Source organism: Anas acuta, chromosome 1, assembly GCF_963932015.1.
Source record: "Anas acuta chromosome 1, bAnaAcu1.1, whole genome shotgun sequence".
Lineage (NCBI taxonomy): Eukaryota > Metazoa > Chordata > Aves > Anseriformes > Anatidae > Anas > Anas acuta.
Window position 1 is genome coordinate 7,021,923 of NC_088979.1, and position 18,346 is coordinate 7,040,268.

Below are 18,346 nucleotides of genomic sequence, written 5' to 3' on the forward strand. Positions count from 1 at the left end.
ATGGCTTTTTCATTTCTATTTTGTTTTAAAAAACTAAAAGAAAAGAAGGAAGAGAAAAAGAAGTGATGCATTAAGAGACAAGTCTTATTTGGTGTGCTTTAAGAAGTTTTATGGCTGTATACACTGGAACTTTACCTTTACAAGATAATTCCAAAATCAGTAGGAATTCGTTAGCTTTGCCCAATGCTAATTCACAAGTATTATCCCAGGCTTGATCATGATCTTCAAACAATATCTCAACTTTCTGATATCTAGGCTTAGTATTTTTGAAAGAAAAAATCAAGCAGTTTTGATAATATTTTAAAAAGAGATTGTAACCCTTTTGAAAGTATTCTTCCTACTCTGTATGTGCCTCCATTTTATAACTCAACATTAACATACAGTCAGAAAAAAAACTTAAAAAAAATACAACTGTGAGAAAATGACATAGAGTCTTGACATTGCATATTCTTTTGAACCAACCAAAAAATAAATAGATTTTTTCCCTCTCTTTTGGATCATTTCTGTTGATTTGCCTTGTAGCAACACTTTTAGCACCTCCTTAGCTATGTGCAGATTAGACATAATGTAATCCAGATCTAAGAAGTCTAAATAGGTTTTTAATTAGGAAGGGTGGCCTGGGGGCTGGAACAGCAGCTGGAAGCATGGATTCCTTCCCCACTTAGTCCATGTGCTGCTGAGTGAATTTGGCCAGTCATTTGTTCTTCCCTCTTCAGTTTCTTCACCCACAAAAAGATATGGTGACACTTGTCATCCCTGAGTCCTACAGATGAAAAATAGTTTGTGAGAGCTAGCTACTGCCAGTATTATTTACCTGGATATTGAGGAAAAAGAGGCAGTAAAGTCAAACAAATATATATGCGTGCTCTGCTGGTGAGAAATCAGACGAGTTCTCATGCAAAATGAAATTGAGTATTTTTACACATGACAGGCAACTTGGATCATAAAGTTGAGAGCTAGTGCTATGGGCAAAACTAGGTCAATACAACTGGGTATCTACTGAATGCTAAGCTGTGCAGCTCAACAAAAAGTTGGCCCAGTTATTAATCCCTGCCTCTGATCAAGTCAGCAGATTTATGCCTAAAATGCTGTCAGTGCTGTTTTGTAATTTTGGCCTTTTGACAGCAAATTTCACATTCTGCTCTTGAATGATTATGTTCAGAGGAAGCTCAAACAATAATGGGGAAATGTCAGAAGACGTGATTAGAACACAATGGTTTCAGCTCCTGCTTTTTAGCCTTGTGAGGTAATTTTAGTCATGACTCAAATTTGGCTGTATAGAGACTACTAGCCATAGCTTGCCTCCGTATTTCTTTCATTTCTGAGTATCTTGTGGAATCTGAAAAGTGGATTTAGGAATGCACAGGTGTAGCTGTCATAAAAATAATCATCATAGAAATAATCTTTAGCCATGACTATGCTGAAAAATAAATGTATATACCATAAATACAAATAAGAATTTTGAAATATATCATAATACACACTTGCACAACAAACTGAGTCTGAAAAACAAACAAAGAAGCAAAACCACACTTGTGCTGATAATAAAGGGTTGTAGCATTCTATGGAGTTAAAGTAGGAAGACACTTACTGCTTAACGAAACAAACTACAATACTGGCAGATGATCTCTTAAAGAGTAGTGCAGAAGTGAGTTATCTGTCAATGCTTTAAGCACACTCAAAGAAAAGCTTAATTATGACAAAGCTAAAGATGAGGATAAATAGAATCACAGAATGTCTTGGGTTGGAAGTGACCTTAAAGCCCACCAATTCCCAACCCCCTGCCATGGGCAGGGACACCTCCCACCAGCCCAGGTTGCTCAAAGTCCCATCCAGCCTGGCCTTGAACACCTCCAGGGATGGGGCATCCACAGCTTCTCTGGGCAACCTGTGCCAGGGCCTCACCACCCTCTGAGTGAAGAATTTCTTCCAAATATCTAACCTAAACCTAACCTATTGTAGTTTAAAACCATTCCTCCTTGTCCTTCACTCCCTAACAAAGAGTCCCTCCCCAGCTTTCCTGTAAGCCCCCTTTAGGCTGCTGTACGGTCTCCCTGGAGCCTTCTCTTCTCCAGGCTGAACAACCCCAACTCCCTCAGCCAGTCTTCACAGGAGTGGATAATATATCACCTGCCATAGAATATTACAGTCATCTCAATGTAATTATTAAGGAGATCTAAGAACAGGTGCTCCATTTTTTCTTGAATGTTTGGAAAGCAACATTAGGAAAAAATCTTCTCCTTCTGTTGAACTTCTTTATTAACATATTTCCAATATACATCAAGGGTCTCCAGACAGAGTGCAGGTAAATGCCATAAATGAAGCAATGAAATTGAAGACTAAAAGAAGACATGGTCACGAGAGAGTAAAAAGTGAAAGAAAAATAACTTCACATTCACATGTGAATAACAATTTCTTCCTGTAAATGCATTCAGTAAAAACATGTTCTATAAAGACAACAGCAAATAAGGCAAAGGTAATTTCAGTGTAATTTATCTAAAACGTACATTGTTTTGTTCTAAGACAATAGGTGGCACTCTGTAGCTACTAAAAAGGAAAAGTCTAACTGCATGCTTTTGCCTTCAGCTTTAACTACTTATCACATTTACAATTTCTTCTGTGATAAATAAGGCTGAAGGTAAGTTTCTAGGTGCTAACAGAGCATACTAGCACTTTAATTCTGTGTGTGCATGTTTTATGCCCTCCTGCAGTTCTGTACCAAATACAAACAGAGAAGAGCAGCAGGGGAAATCAAGCAGAAATTAGAAAGAAGTATGAGATGAAAACATCCCTGGACTGACAGAAGGCAGCAGAAGGCAAAAACAAAATAAAACAAGACAAAAGCAAAGAAAAGAGATAACAGGACAAAGGGAGAGAGTACATCTGTAAGGAGTAAAGGAAATAAATTAAAAAGAAAAAATGTAGAGAAAGAAGGACGATTAACTATAATATAGCCAGAAATCATAACAAAGAGCAAAGGAGCAAATGAAGTGCTGCAATCCACACAAATTTACAAGCTCAGAAATCAATGGGAGAATCAATTTGGATGGACTTGCTTCAGGGAATGCAGCAGATCTGATTCTGTAAAGCACATTATAAATTGGAGGCCTGATGTAAGAGCAAAGTATTATGAAATTAATATTTGAAACCAATAAGTAGCAACAAATCAGAGGAGGTGAAACTTCAACACTTACTGAAATTTCTCCTGTCAGAAAAACACAATTTTAAAAAGTCAAAACAGTGAGGCATTTTTCCTCCTTACCTTTTTTTTTCTTCTTTATATTTGTTATACTTGTTCATTATGCTGAAAACAGCTAAGTGTTTTGTATCTACTATATTTGTAATGAATTTTTGTTTTGATCAATTTTCTCTTTTATAGTAAGAGACTGACAAAAACAATGTGAGTCTCCCTATCATTCTCCTTTGGATTCTGAATCCACAGTAATTATAGATTTAATTTAGGAGATTAAAAAGTGGACTGATAAATGAAGGGGAAGAGCTTTCTGAAAACAAGTAATTCTTATAATAGCTAACTGAAAGAAAATCCATTTTCAATTTGCTTATTTTGTGCTGTTGGCTACATTAAAGAATACAGTCACTTTTAGTATTCATATCACACTGATACATCTCTGCCTTTCTGTTTCTTTTGCACCATCTATAAAATCAGGGTGTTGAAAAGATTCTGTGCTTTTTGGACCATCTACAGAAATTTAAGCACATTGGATACTTTCAAGTATCAGACCATAGAGATTTGGTCAACTACATATAATCAGTGAGGTATCCCAAATGAGCTGGGACTGAGAAATATGGCTTTGATCTTGCTTTGGCCACAGTATTATTATTTTTGTTTGCTTGTTTCAAAAATGCTGTTTTCTTCACAAAGAGTATTGACATCATATATCCATTCATGCACACCATGATGTGGTGTTACTGTAGAACATACCATAGAAAGCTCAGCAGTGGGACTGGCAACACCCAGACCACAGCTTGGCCTAACACCTTCCGTGCAAAGCACTGTGCTCACAGTGACAAATGACAGGAGAAAGAAAACAGTCTCAACTTCCACCAGAGGAGGTTTAGATTGGACATTTGGAATAATTCCTTCATGAGAGGTGGTCAGGCATTGGAATAGGCTGCCCAGGGAAGTGGTGGAGTCCCCATTCCTGCAGGTATGTAAGAGATGTGTGTATGTAGAACTGAGGGACATGGCTTAGGGATGGGAATTGGTAAATGAGGTTGATGGTTAGCTTGGTGATCTTGAAGGTCTTTTCCAAGCTAGATGACTCTGTGATTCTGTGATAATGCAACACAAAGGGTTCACACTACTTACAAGTAGCAAATAGCAGGAAAGAAAATTGTAGAGTGAAATTATACTAGTCTAAGATTATGCATTAGTGATAGTACATCATACATCATGGAAAAAAAATGATACCTTAGGATCAAAGAACTGTTCTCTTGCACATTATAGTGTCTGCCTATGGCAATTCACTGTGTGAGCACTGAGCTGTGCCTGCTTAGAGTCAGTTGTCTAATCAAGCCTTTTTTTTTCAATAAAATACTTGTAGTTTTCCTCTAGTACCTCAAAAAATTCTAATAAGAAACTGCATGTTTATTTTGGACAGCCAACGGGCACCAATATTGGAAGGACCTGAAAAGGGCAATTCAAGCAGGTTGAACATTCTTCCTCATAGCACTTAACACAGAGAACTATGGTGGATAGAGAAGGTGCCGGTGTGTACAATGTTTGTGCATGATAAACCTTGTCTGATTTATCACACAAGAGAGAATTTGAAATCTTAAGTGGTTGAAGACATGGATTATGCACACACACCCTTTTAAAAGCCATCAAAGTTCAGTCAGAAAAAAAAACACACCTCAGCTTATTCATATTCTCTTTTATACCTTCTACAACTGCTTCAGAACAATTTAGAGAAAAAAAAAATCTGTAGTGATTTCATCTATTGTTTTCACAGAATCACAGAATTTCTAGGTTGGAAGAGACCTCAAGATCATCAAGTCCAACCTCTGACCTAATGCTAACAGTCCCCACTAAACCATATCCCTAAGCTCTACATCTAAACGTCTTTTAAAGACTTCCAGGGATGGTGACCACCACTTCCCTGGGCAGCCTGTTCCAATGTCTAACAACCCTTTTGGTAAAGCAAGTTGTTTGTTGCAGTATCATTTTTGCAGCATCTTGGCTATTACTTTTTCCCCTGATATTTCCCTCTTAGGCTTGGCAAAATCTTTCCATCACAACAGGAGACAGTACTGCCCACAGCCCTCTCTCTGGTCTACCTTTATTGTGAGGTTTCCAAAACACTGCAGTCTGGCAGCAGCAGGGAGCAGGCAGCCCTTCCCTTCTCCAGCCCCACTACTGTTACACAGAAGTGTTATATCTGACCCAGTGGGGTCTGATCCCCAATTCATGACTTTAATTGTTATTATAATGATTACATTTATGACTGAAAATAACAAATAAGGAAATCTTCTTTTTATCCTTTGCTGTCACATTGAGCATCATAGTCCAGAGGCGTAACTTTGCCTTCCTACACTCAGACGTTATTTTGGTCACATGCCAAGTGAGTGTTTATATTCATTACAACATGCAATTGATTGGTAACTTGTAATCTCATTTTGCTAAGTGTTGATTTGCAAACGACTAAACCTTCAGCCTTGTATGATCTTGAATCAGATCACATAACAAAACATAAATTTGCTTGCAATGGTGACCTGATCTGTTGAAAAAGTATTTTATCAGGTTAATTGACTACGGTTTCTCTGGCATTTCTTGTTGACTGAATGTTGGCATTAGCTGTAGAAGCAGTACTTTATCCTAACTTTAATACTGAATACGTTTTTTTTTATGCATTTATTTTCCAAACATCATATCTAACTTGTCACAAACTTTGAAGTATATTTAATATGAAGGAACCTACTGGGAGCCAGGCTTCAACCTGACTGATGCATGCATGAGTGCACTGACTTATATATGGACAATTTTATTTGCTTTGTGGGAACCCCTCTGGACTTCAGTAGTCTTTCATTTTGTCCTTTGTAGAGAAATTAAAGCCTGCACACCAGGCAATGTTTTCTGCTTACAGCTAGCAAGATAGAATTGGCATACCAAAATAATTTCTTATTTGAAAAGTGAAACTGGTCTGTATTTTTACCTCAGTGCCTGACATTTACCTCAAAGGCATAAGAGTACATCTCCTAGATATGAGAAATTTCAGTGAATTCTAGAGAAACAGTGTTGGACAACTAATATGGTCTGCAGCTTTGAAAGGGAGATGATTATTCCAGCATGCTTATTCATTTATACATTGTCTCACATAAGCATTTGTCTCTCTTCCCTGATCTAGGAGGTGCATTATTTACATGATAATAATCAAATCCAGAAATCTGTATCTCTGTTCCACCTGCTATACACAACACATACACATACTAAAAAGATTGCTATGCATCCTGGTTTTAAAAAACTATTTGTTATGTACTGAAATCACTTTTCTACAAACTATTGCTTTTGCCATTCCATAACTCTATTTACCATGAACACAATAGGCAACCACATCACACTGTCAGGAGACAGGAGGCATTCAAAGGTTAAGAGAATACCTAAAAATAGCAATGCCTCTAAGCCATGTTTTGAAATATCAATACACAGTACATCAGAAGCAAGCATCCATTATTGCTTTATATAAGATACTTTGGAAACACAAAGCTGTCTGTAAAGTCTGTTCTGTTCAGAATGGAAGTTCTTACCCTATGGACCTGGTTTAAATGCTGTTTATTTACATATTAATATTTATATATAAAACGTTCTTGATGAAAGAAGTTGAAATCTCAATTACTAAGTAGCTCAGCAGAGTAGATGGCTGGTAGCATGCTAAGTAAAATTTAGTCTGAATGTCAACTGGAGACAGAATTGCTATCATAAAGGATTAACATAGATTTGTGAGAAGAACAGAAGGATTTCCACGTAACAGGTTTTAGTTTTTGTCCAGTATTTTTCCCATTTTGAATATTCACAGCTAAATTTTTTATTAAGAACATTAAAAAAAACACTCAGATTAACAATATTTTCAAATCCAAACATTATAGTTTTCTTGATTTTAAACCATGAAGATAAACCATTTAGGAAGTTACTAATGAGATTGCATCAACAATGACATCAGACACCTGTGAAGATCATGGCTTTGTAGACACAATAAATCTGTTCACCTCATGTACAGCTATTAAACTGTGAAGAATATAAGGCTTGAATATAAAGAAAATTTAGGCTTTAAAAACATTTTTTTAAACTTTGATACTCATTTTTTCTACACATAAAGCCCACAAAAATATTCTCTCAAAAAGATATTATTTTTATGTATGAACCCATTACCTAGATCAAAAATCTATTAAAGTTTTTAAAACATCTGTGCTAGCCAGTTCAATTATCACATATTCAACAAGGTGGAAAGGAATAAATGCCAGTGAATGCAATTCCACCTGCATTTCTTTGTCCCTCCAGTATTTCATTTCTCCTTCAGAGGACCAACTAATTGTATTACTGCAGTGCCTACACAGTCAGTCACACAGAGCTAGCATGCTGGTCTGAAATCTCAGTGTGTCTTAGGGATGCCTTCCAGGCAAAGTAGTCATTTACAAAGCACATCTCAAAAGCAATATAATGAGTCACCTAAATACAGGACTCTACTGATGGAAACCCAGTTCCTAAAAGAGAAAAATAACTTGTTTTGACCTGACATCGTATTAGCTATAAACTTATTTAGCAGCATGGACTTCACAAAAACATTAAAATAAATTGAGCTTTAATATAATGAAATATTTAGGGCTGAGCTGATTACTCTTATTTGCTCAGCAGTGTAATAGGATAACAGTCCCACTTTCCTATGTGAAATGAAATATGACTCAGTATAAGTTGATTAGTAATAATTACAAGCCAGATATTCTTCTACCTCCTGAACAGCAGGAGACCTGTAATATCAATTGCAGATTTCCCCCGCTCTAATGATTCATACACAATATATGCAAACTGTCTGTGTGGCCAGTGCAGATTTTGCAATTTATCTAAAAATTCGTGTAGACAGATTGATTACCAAATTTCAATGGCAATTTAAGCCTGTGGGGTACCTCCTTATTATGGAGTCCAGTAGACCAGGTCAGAGACATCATAATAGAATTTATTTTCCTAAATCTCAATTTAGCAAACTCTCCTCTTTTTTTTTTTTCTTTTTTTTTTTTTCTCTCAGTTTTTCTTATTTCTAACATAATTTTCCTCATAAATCGGTTTGAGAAAAAGGCAAGGGGATAGAGTATGTCTTTCTTCATTCATTAGAGAGAAAGAAAAATAAAATTAAAAAAAATAATAATAAAATGAGGGTGTTCTAGTACTGACAGTGGTTCCCCAGAGCCTGTGTAACTTCCACATTTGGTGATAGTCCCAGCTTCACTAGAAAAAGACCTTGAGAAACCAGAAACTTTGAAATTAGCCCTGCTTAGAGCAAGAAGGCTGGCTGATAAGGCCTTCATTTATAGAATTACCTTCCAGATAAAAGCTCTTAAGCCATATGGGCCTTTCCTGTAAGGATTTAATTATTGATGTTTGTTTTCAATGGAAAATTAATAAAGCAGTCTTACCCATTTTAAATAAAAACATAAAATCATTATTATATTTGTTTTTTTTTTTTTTTTCTTTATTGTTTAATATTTCGTGTTGAAACTTGTGGGAAAAACATTTCAAGCTTCATTTAGGAGTGGATTATTTTACATGTGTGCTGTTTTCTTTTCTCACTGCACCACACTGAGGTTGCAACATAAAATACAAGCAAGATGGCACCTTTCCTGTTTGAAAACTTTGGACTCCCACTTTTATTATAACAAAGAAAAGCTTTGAAATAAAACCTAAGAGTAGTCCATAAGTTATTGCCTACAAAATACTTCAGACAGTTCTACATTTCTATGGGAGTGGAGAAACAAATATAACATTTTCTGGAAACTACACCAGTCAGAGAAACCAAAATCTAAATGATTCAGTGTTAAATATCAGGTTTTCTAATATCATAAAGATGCAAAAATATTAACTGTAGTTATGAATTATTCATATTTTACCCAATTATTTCTGTTAGAGTGGAGCCAGCTAAGTACTCAAAGTGATGCTTCTACAATTAACACATAATATAGACAGACATGCACCAGCATGGGATTATTATTCTCTATCAGAACTTCTTCAGCCTTAGTCTGGGACAAGGTTTGCTTTGCCAAAAGGAATTCATGCATGTATTAAGAAAACAGAGTAAGACTTCACTGGGAATTCGCATGATTAATGGCAACCATTTTACAGCTAATACATGTGAATATTGATGTTAGTCAAGTGAGATGAAGAGATACTGAGACATGTGACAAATATTCTTGTCTCTATGTAAACCAAGCTTTTCAATATGAATATCTAAAAAGGGTCAGTACTAATTTGAAAATACCTATTTCTGCATCTCACAGACATTGGGAGATGTATTCAACATGGTATGCAACAATACAAGTTGTTAACTCTTGCGTGTAGGTCGGGAGTTCAACGTCTAGCTTAGGGATATCTGAGAGCTCAACAGGCAGCTTCAACAGAGAATCATCTTACCCTTCCACAGAAATGGTCCGCTGCAAGCTCACTGTGGGTGGCCGCGTTGCAGTGCTGTGCTGGGAATGACTGTATGACCAAAGAAGAATAGAGAAAAGTATTTGTTAAAGAAATACAAGTTTCTCTTGCTCTTATTGTCTCTAGCAGTTTAACTAACACCAAAACAGAAGTAACAATCAGATTGTTTTACATATGTCTAAGGCATTTTGATTTCAGCAATGCTGATCTCTTGAAAGAGGGCTCAGCTGATCTCTTGTGTTTAATATCAGGTTTCATTTTTCATTAAAAAACTACAAGGAAGAGATTAGTTCCCCCTGATCTTTCTTATTGTTTTTTTAAATACATATATACACAGTTCAGGGACTTAAAATAACTTAATTGCTAATTGTTCTGCAAAATATACTAACTGTAAAACACAAGATAATTTGAGAGCAGAAGGTAAAATGGTAAAACATAATGTTAACAATCTAATTCTCACTGTCTCTTAGGCAGAATGTTCAATACAAGAGGCCATGCGCTACTTGAAATTACACCATAATGTAACTTTGGATTTTACAAATTTCAGTCAACATTTGCTATTTGTACCAGATTTTAACTAGCTTGAGTCTTTCCATGATATTTTATCAATCTGAGACCCAACATTTAGGGAAAAAAAAAAGTATTTTCAAGGAAAATGAAAGCTCTGTGGAAGGAAAAATCATTCCAATTGAAAATCCTGACGTCTAATGACTGGTCTCCTATGTTGCATTCTCACAACGGAGGAACCTCAAAAATGGTTAGTGTGTTAGCTAAGCACAATAAATTACACAGCAAATGTTAACTTCAGTATTATACTGTTGTATAATAGCATTAAACCATTAATATTCATGTAAATATAAATGAATAACAACACATCAGGCAGTTGTGTGATAACAAATTGCATTCCTTACTGAAGACTGTTTAAAATAAATAAATAAATAAATAAATAGAAGTGCAGAAGTGTCTGGGTGTATTCTATGATTAGTTAAAAGGCTACATCACATAGTGAGGCTAAATATTAATAATGCAAACCACAGATTAAAAAAAAAATAAAAATCTTTGACAGTTTTTTATCACTTATTCTACTAACTGCAGGTCTTGTCTTGTTTTCCAGCTTTGTGTACAACTCAAGCTGTTCAGAAGTAGACCTTGTTCTTAGTAAGAGCTAAGACGTTCAACATCAACGAATAATGCATATTTTACATGCACGTTTTCCTGTAGCATAGCCATTCTTGTCTGTCTTACAGCACAGATTTGATTTTTCTGTATAACACATAGACTTGTGACACATGGTATCTTGCTGCAGGACAAACAAAAGATCTGTTGCCTGCTTGTATTTCCAGTTGAGACCATTGTGCTCTTGTTTCATATTAGTAAACCGTTGTGCTCATCCTTGTTCTGAATATTTCAGAAGGCTTGTGGGAAAGTATACTCCCCTTGCTCAAAGAACTACAGAGCTTTTATCTATTGTATAACAAAGAACAGTATATAAAGGGGAGAGACTCCAGAAGAGACTGACATCCTGGTGTGAACAGAATTGTTCTTAAGTTGGACAAACATTGTAGAATAATAGAAATACTACTATGATAATAATAGAAATACTACTATGAATAATACAAATACTACTAGAAATAATACTAGAAATATTAGTTAAAATTTCACATTAAGTTTGCATCTTGCATATGTTTGTGTATTTTTAAACTGCCTTCTTTGTTTAAAAAAATTAAAAAACAGGTTGTGGCTTGTCTTCTGTCCTCTTCCTCTACAGAGATGGAAAGGAACATTTATCCTTACGTTCCTGTACTATCTCCCCAGATCAATGCCTAAGGAAGTGAACAGCTTCCCCATCACCTTTCCCCTTGTACATGTACAGAAGTGGCACAGCAGATCCATAACTCCTCCATCCGTTCCACTAGCCCTTGACTCTCAGAAATTTTACTCCCTGAAGCTGCATCAAGAGATGCAAGAATATGGCTGGCAGAAGGAACAAGAACCCAGCAGAGAGAAGGGATGATGATGCAGGTGGTGCCCCTCTAAGTCACACTGCACATCAAGGTCTTTGTCTAGAGGAAGGATGGCAAAGCCATGCCTGAACTACATTGCCAATGCCAAACTCTCAACAGACCCTTTAAAGATACAGCTCATATTCTCACAACAGATGCTACATATTTTGTGGGAAGAAAAGTCTATCAGGCAGATGTGGCATGGTAGCAACTGAAAGCTTCCTGCAAGAATCTGAGTGAATGTTTATTTCACAAGTATTTGCATACAACACGGTATGTATCTGAGCCAACCCCCTCAATCTTAGGTAGTGTTCTTCTGTTTTAGAAAGCACTGCTGTCATAGGAAAGGGAAGCTAAGGAATGACAGCTGATATGGCACTTTTCCTTAAAAATCTTAAGCTAGCCACCTTTCTCTATTTCAGAACCTCATCATTACTAGAGCCATAGCATACCAATATGAGTAGAGCTGCAACATTTACATCCAACCACAACTAGACAAAATGGCTTGAATTGTGAAAGCTTTGTTTCTTCTCCCTAAAAAGATTTCACTACAAGCAAACATATTTGTAAAACTCTGACCAGCTTCAAAATGAGCAAAATTACGAGAGCATTAACGATAGAATTTTCAGCTGCTGAACACTAAAAGCAAATAATTGACCATTTATCTAGAAAATTAGCAACATACAAAGGTCACAAAAATATACCAAATAGTAAAAATGTGGGATGTGACTGTATTTGGATGTCGCAAATAAAAGAGTAGACTACGTTTACTGAATTTATGGAACAGTGAACTCTTACTTCTGCAGCAGCAGAGTCATATTGAAGAAAGGGGTGGTCTTTGTGACAGATTCTCATTCCCCACCTGAACAGCAATGCTGCATTTGACTGATTAAAACAACTGCTTTTGAGGATGGATAATTAACCCTGGCTACCTGGTGCCAAACCTGTAGATTACAACCTGTCTGTCAGATCACGCTGTTTCCAATCATCTTATATAACAGATCAATAAAGATTATGATTTTTTTCATTATACTATTCACAATGGCCCTTACAGAATTAACAAAACCTACCAGTCTTTATAAATGATCTGCTTTTTGATATGATAAAATCTTCGTTGATGAGGAAGGAATTACCCTGCTGAATGTAGGCGTACCCAGATTTAAGGCCAGTATTGTCTGCACTTTCATCAAGTTATTATTGGATTTCAGTATTCACACACTTTTAAAAAAGGAATCTTTTTATAAATGTGAATCTTTTTTTTTTTTCTTAACACATATGATTACTATTATTCATTATTCAAGAACCATTAAAATGGTTCTTGAAAATGTTAATTATGAACTTTGTAAGGAAAATCATTGGAACAGAAAACTGAAATGAGATCAAACAGCTTTTCCAGAAGTGCATAGGAGCACCAGGTTCCTTCATTTTGGGTGCCCAGTAAAAACCACTTCCAAAGCCCTGCTCTGACAAAAGTGGATATTCATTCCTTTCAGAATATCAGATGTGTAAGACTTCAGCAAAAGGGCAAGGAACCCAGAACTCACTCATCACTCTCCTCAGCCACTTGAGAATTTGGGCTGTACCATCACACCTGCAATTTCTTGCACAGAATTGTTATGGGTGGGGCAACAGACAGCAAATCAACCAAAGGGTCATCCAGACAGGCTGACAAAAGAAGAATATTCAGAGGGAAAAGCAAATTCTTAAGAAAATAAAATCATCACTACATTTCAACCACTAAGTGAAAAGAAAAAGACTAGGATAGATAGTAATATTATTTTCTATTATATCAAGTACTCTGCTAAGTAATTCTTACTCATATTGAGTATGAATTAAAGCTGCAATTTCAATTCAGTATTCTGCTGAAATTGCCAACTGTTTCAAGCACTAGATGTCATCAGTATCTCTCTCTGGAGTGACTACCTAGTTATGCAAAGCTGCACAAGGAACCTCATACATTACTCCTTCCAAGCAGGGGTCTCAGCTAGTGGCAATATTCCACTCATTAGCAACCCTTTTCCAACCCTAGGTATTCGTGACATACAGTTAAAATGAATCCTTGGCCTCTTTGGATAAAAATAATTCTTAATTGGTGATATGAAAACTAATTTTTATGTGTCATTTATAAAATTTGATGCTCAGTGCAACTTTATGCCAAGGTATCATCATGAATACAATGACAGCTAAAAATTAAAAACTCAGTTTAACTGCTGTTTGACACAAGTGGCTGTGTAGCTGACAAAAAATATCTGTTTAATATAATTCCTGACTGACTGATTTAAAAGATAAAGCTCTTGATGGCTTCTGTCAAAGTGGTAGAATTAGCATAAAGAAACAGTTTCTATCACATGCTTAGTACACTTGTACAAGTGCCAAAGATCATGTACAGCATATTTTGGTGCACAAAATACAACTTCTAATGAGTTAATGACACCAACATTTGCTATGATGAATAAACACAGACATATACAACAATACTGAGATATTTCAATAAGTACTACATTTTTACACTCACAGATCTAAATTTTCAAAGTTTGACATTTAGGCTTATAAAATGCCACCTTTCCTCTGAAATGAATGAAGAACGAACATCTCAATTGTTTTAATAATATAAAGTAATAATATTTTAATATATCACTCAGTATTCCAGACACTTAATATAGAGTTTCCCTGAAGAAATGAATCTCATAGACTTTTATTCCTGTAAAATACCAATTTTAATTTAATTCCATTTAATTTTAGCTCTTTGAGACAATGGGTATATACTATTCTTGTAAGAAAATTCATATGAGTGGAGGAACAAAGAATGAAATTCTAAATAAATAATAAGAGGCAAAATAGGCACAGGACCCAAACTCTCTCTCTCTCTCTCTTTTTTTTTTTTTTTTTAATGGGTTTAAGTTTTTTTGGTTGCTTGCTTGCTTGCTTTTTTTCTTTTTTTTTTTTTTTTAATCTGTTTTTTAAACAAAGCTTGCCATTTAATGTCTTTATGTCTTTGTAAAATAATAAAAATAGGGCAGCATGGTGTCAACGTATTTTTGAAATTATTATTATGAAAATAACAAAATCACTAAGTGTTATAGTAAAAAGAAGGGGGATAGTCCATCTCCTCAGTTCTAATTCTGTTCTAGCTCAAGGATGCTTTAATTGCACTTCTGCTCTGCGGGTGATGCTGAAACCGATGGCAACATTGTGAGCTCTTCTTTTCCTTGTAGGGACCACAGGAAATACTGTATTCACATCACAAATGATGTGGCACTTTCACCAACACATGATATTCCAGTGCAACCCCCATCTGGGGTGAAAAAATCACATTTGGGAAACATTCATTGTGTTTTAAACTTCTACAATGCAATTTGGCAAATAAAAAGAAGGACAAACTGGCATTAAGGGATCGGACTGCATGACAATCAAATCATAATTCACCTCAAAACCTGCCAATGCATTCAGAGTGGAAGAAAGAAGGTTGCTACAATACTACAATACCAATTTTTTCCTGGTCTCTTCTGTACATATAAAAAACAATGCACATTGTCTTTTCACATGGAGTCCTAGAAAAACCATCTACTTTCCTCTCCCAGCCCACTTCCTACCAACAAAGAACAGTTGTCCTCCATTTGCCATAGCAAAAGAATTCATTAGTTTTCACATGTTATTTGCTTTGGCAAGTGAAAACAGACAGCAGAGATATCATTAATTGCTTCCTAAATTGATTGACCTGTGCCTTCTTGTAAAGAAGCAGTGATGGGGGATGGGGCCAGTGTCACAGGCTGGACAGACCTTGTCAAAGACTGGCTTCTGAGCAACTCTATTGAAATTCCAATCCTGAAGCTGCCACACAGAAGAACGGTATACACTACAAAATGGATTTGTCTATCAACAAATTCTGTGCAAATAAATAAATAAATAAACCTGAGCTCTGATTTATTTCTTGTTATTCACAATATTAAAAGAAGACCAATACATACAATACTGAAAAAATTTCCACTGGGTAGCAGTGAGGGGAATACTAATACTGTTTGGTTTTATGATGTACTCTCAGCATGTTGTTTCTCATGTCAAGGACTAGAGATAGCAGTGCAGTTGTTTACAGAGTTTCTAACCATTTTCTTTGATGGATGTAAAAGTTTAAAAAGGCAACATGCTTTAATTCCATTAATGTGGAGTTTTAATTCAGCTCAGTGAAGTGAAACCAGCTTTTCTTGATGCTGCCGAAAGCTAAACTTTTAACTTAAATGAGGTTTTGCTTTCCTATGGGATTAATTAGAAGACCAGAGAGTACTTTTTTGGGTATTAATTTTATCTCAGCTACAAACAGCTTGATAATATCCAGTACTGACAGTCACTGACCTATAATAAAAGCATCAAACCAACCAGACAGTCTCCAATCAGAGATAAACAGGAAGCTTCAGAGAAAAGGACATTCAACCCTGCTACCTTCAGATCACCCTTTGGCAATAAAGCTACGCACGAGCTATAACACTGTTTTCCAGTACAGGCACATGCAGCAAGGATTTTTGGAGTGACTCAGCAACCATAACTCCTTTTTAATTTTTTTTTTTCTATAGATATTCTACAAATAGTATTGCTATGCTGAATACCTACCCAATGGACAAAAGAAAAACAAAAGGATTAGGCTGTCACTGCCTACAGACATGAAGAATAGGGACTGCATTACATCTTTGTCCAGGTTCTCTGGAATCATTTCTCTTGCACAAATGGAGTCAATGAGGTTGCTGACCTCATCCTTCTCTCCTTCCTTCTCCAAGCAGCAAGCAGTAGCCAAAGAGAAGTGGTTAGCCACATTTCCCAACTTAAAGTATCTGAGTTATTGCAGCACTAAATTAGCATCATGTAGAAATAAGGAAGAATGCAAGGTGAAACTGTGACTCAGTGGAATGCTTCAGAAATGTAGCAGCTCCTGGAACAAAGCTAATTATACAGCTTTATTAAGAGTGTGCTTAAGTCAGCACCGGTCTTCAAAGTGGTGAAACATCCACAGACTTCAAATCTGCTTCCTTACAGCTGAGGTAATTGCAGGAGATAATGATAAGCTTTAAAATATGGCAAGTATGCTTATCTGAGAAGGAATTGCTATTTTAGTTTGAAATATAATATTTAAAACAGCTGATGAAGTTTGGAATGATATGTGGGGGACTGAAAATATTTAGGAATGCTATTTAAAAGAGTAGAGTGGAAGGGTTATACTGCTGGAAAAGTTTCACATGTCGTCTAGTATTTACACAGAGGGTAAATACAGACTTACACAGTACTGTGAAGGAAACGGTATTGAGCAAACTAAACATCCTGAATGAAAACTGTACCAAAACCCACTGTGATAACTTTATATATAATTAAGTGGAACCGACATTTAAGAAACGTGAGACTTGATTTAATGATTCAGACATGGTACCTTGTTCTTTTGAGAGTTTACTCTGTTCTAGACTTCACTGCTAGGTACTAATGACTGTTATATGATACATTTATAATTTTCCTTAAATTTGTCCATTTCACCCCATCATCCTTCTAATTCATTATGTTCCATTTCCATACCCTTTTCTCATGTTCACTAAAAACGGAACATGTTAAGTCTCCATGACAGTCCAAGACATTCTGTTTTTGAAAAAAAAAATGCATCTCAACCTTTCTGACTAGCCTCTCATTCTTTTAAAAAGTATTGTTATTAATATTATTATTGTTTATCTCAGTTATTGTTTATTGTTGTTATTATTACTGTAATGAATATAGTAAATTATAAAGATCCAGCTAAAAAAAAAAAAAAAAAAAAGTGAATGGTAGAGGAAAGAAAAATCTCACCTTCTCACTTGTTTAAACAGTATCAATTAGAAGTGGTCCATTAACATAACTTTGTGTTTGGCCCTAATTACAGCTGAGGAGGAGGATGCAGTGATATTTTTGTGAATTTAAATTAGAAGCATTTGTTTAGGAATGACAGAAGGCTTCCTGATGTGCTTGGCATAGCCTCCCAATTACCTGCATCGTGGTACCCTGATACCACTGCCTATCCAGTGCTGAGTTTCCAATCCTTTCTGAAGATCTGAAGAAAGTATCTGTCATCCTCCTGGTTACCCTCCTCCCTGGTGTTTGACATGATGCTTATGTAATCCAATGTCAGTAAGTTGTTTTATCTTGTTTCTTTTTTGTTTTGTTTTGTTTTGTTTGTTTGTTTTTTTGTTTGTTTGTTTCATGCTGCTGCACTTGAATGCCATACCTCACTTAGTGTTTGCTGTCACTCCTAACACTCTCTCAGCATTAGTGCTTTCCAAGCATTACCACTCCAGTGAATTACACAGGGTGCAAGAGACTTGGAGATTGTTTGATTGCTCTGTGACACAAGTATTCTTGCTGAGTAAAAAGAAATCAGCTTCAATAAGGGAAAATTCTAAACTAATTCTAAAGACTTTTTAAAATAAAACTTCTACTAAGGATGCCTGGAGACACTAAATAATCAGAATGATCAGAATAGTGTTTTAATAATTCACAGGCAGAGTGCTAAAGCTTGTGGCATTATATAGTTGGATGGAGTCATTCAGCTTCTCCCTATTTATTTTATATATATATGTATATCATTATCTGCCCTGTTTAATTTCAATTTTTTTTTTTTTCTGATAAAAATGCAATTATTGCAATAATTGCACACAGCCACATATGTATGGTTCTTCAGGTT

General features: G+C 35.7%; 1 protein-coding gene across 32 annotated transcripts in view; it reads right to left on the reverse strand.

Moving 5' to 3' along the window:
* The window catches only part of DLG2 (discs large MAGUK scaffold protein 2), a 1,027,768-nt gene that overhangs the window by 229,849 nt on the left and 779,573 nt on the right, over positions 1-18,346 (reverse strand). For all 32 annotated transcript variants that reach the window (XR_011090260.1, XR_011090255.1, XM_068660895.1 and 29 more), the window contains one exon: positions 9,638-9,706. Coding sequence is in view for 30 of the 32 variants with exons in the window: in XM_068660895.1 (XP_068516996.1) it covers positions 9,638-9,706 (69 nt within the window). In the remaining 2 variants the exon portion in view is untranslated. The remainder of the gene's footprint in view (positions 1-9,637; positions 9,707-18,346) is intronic.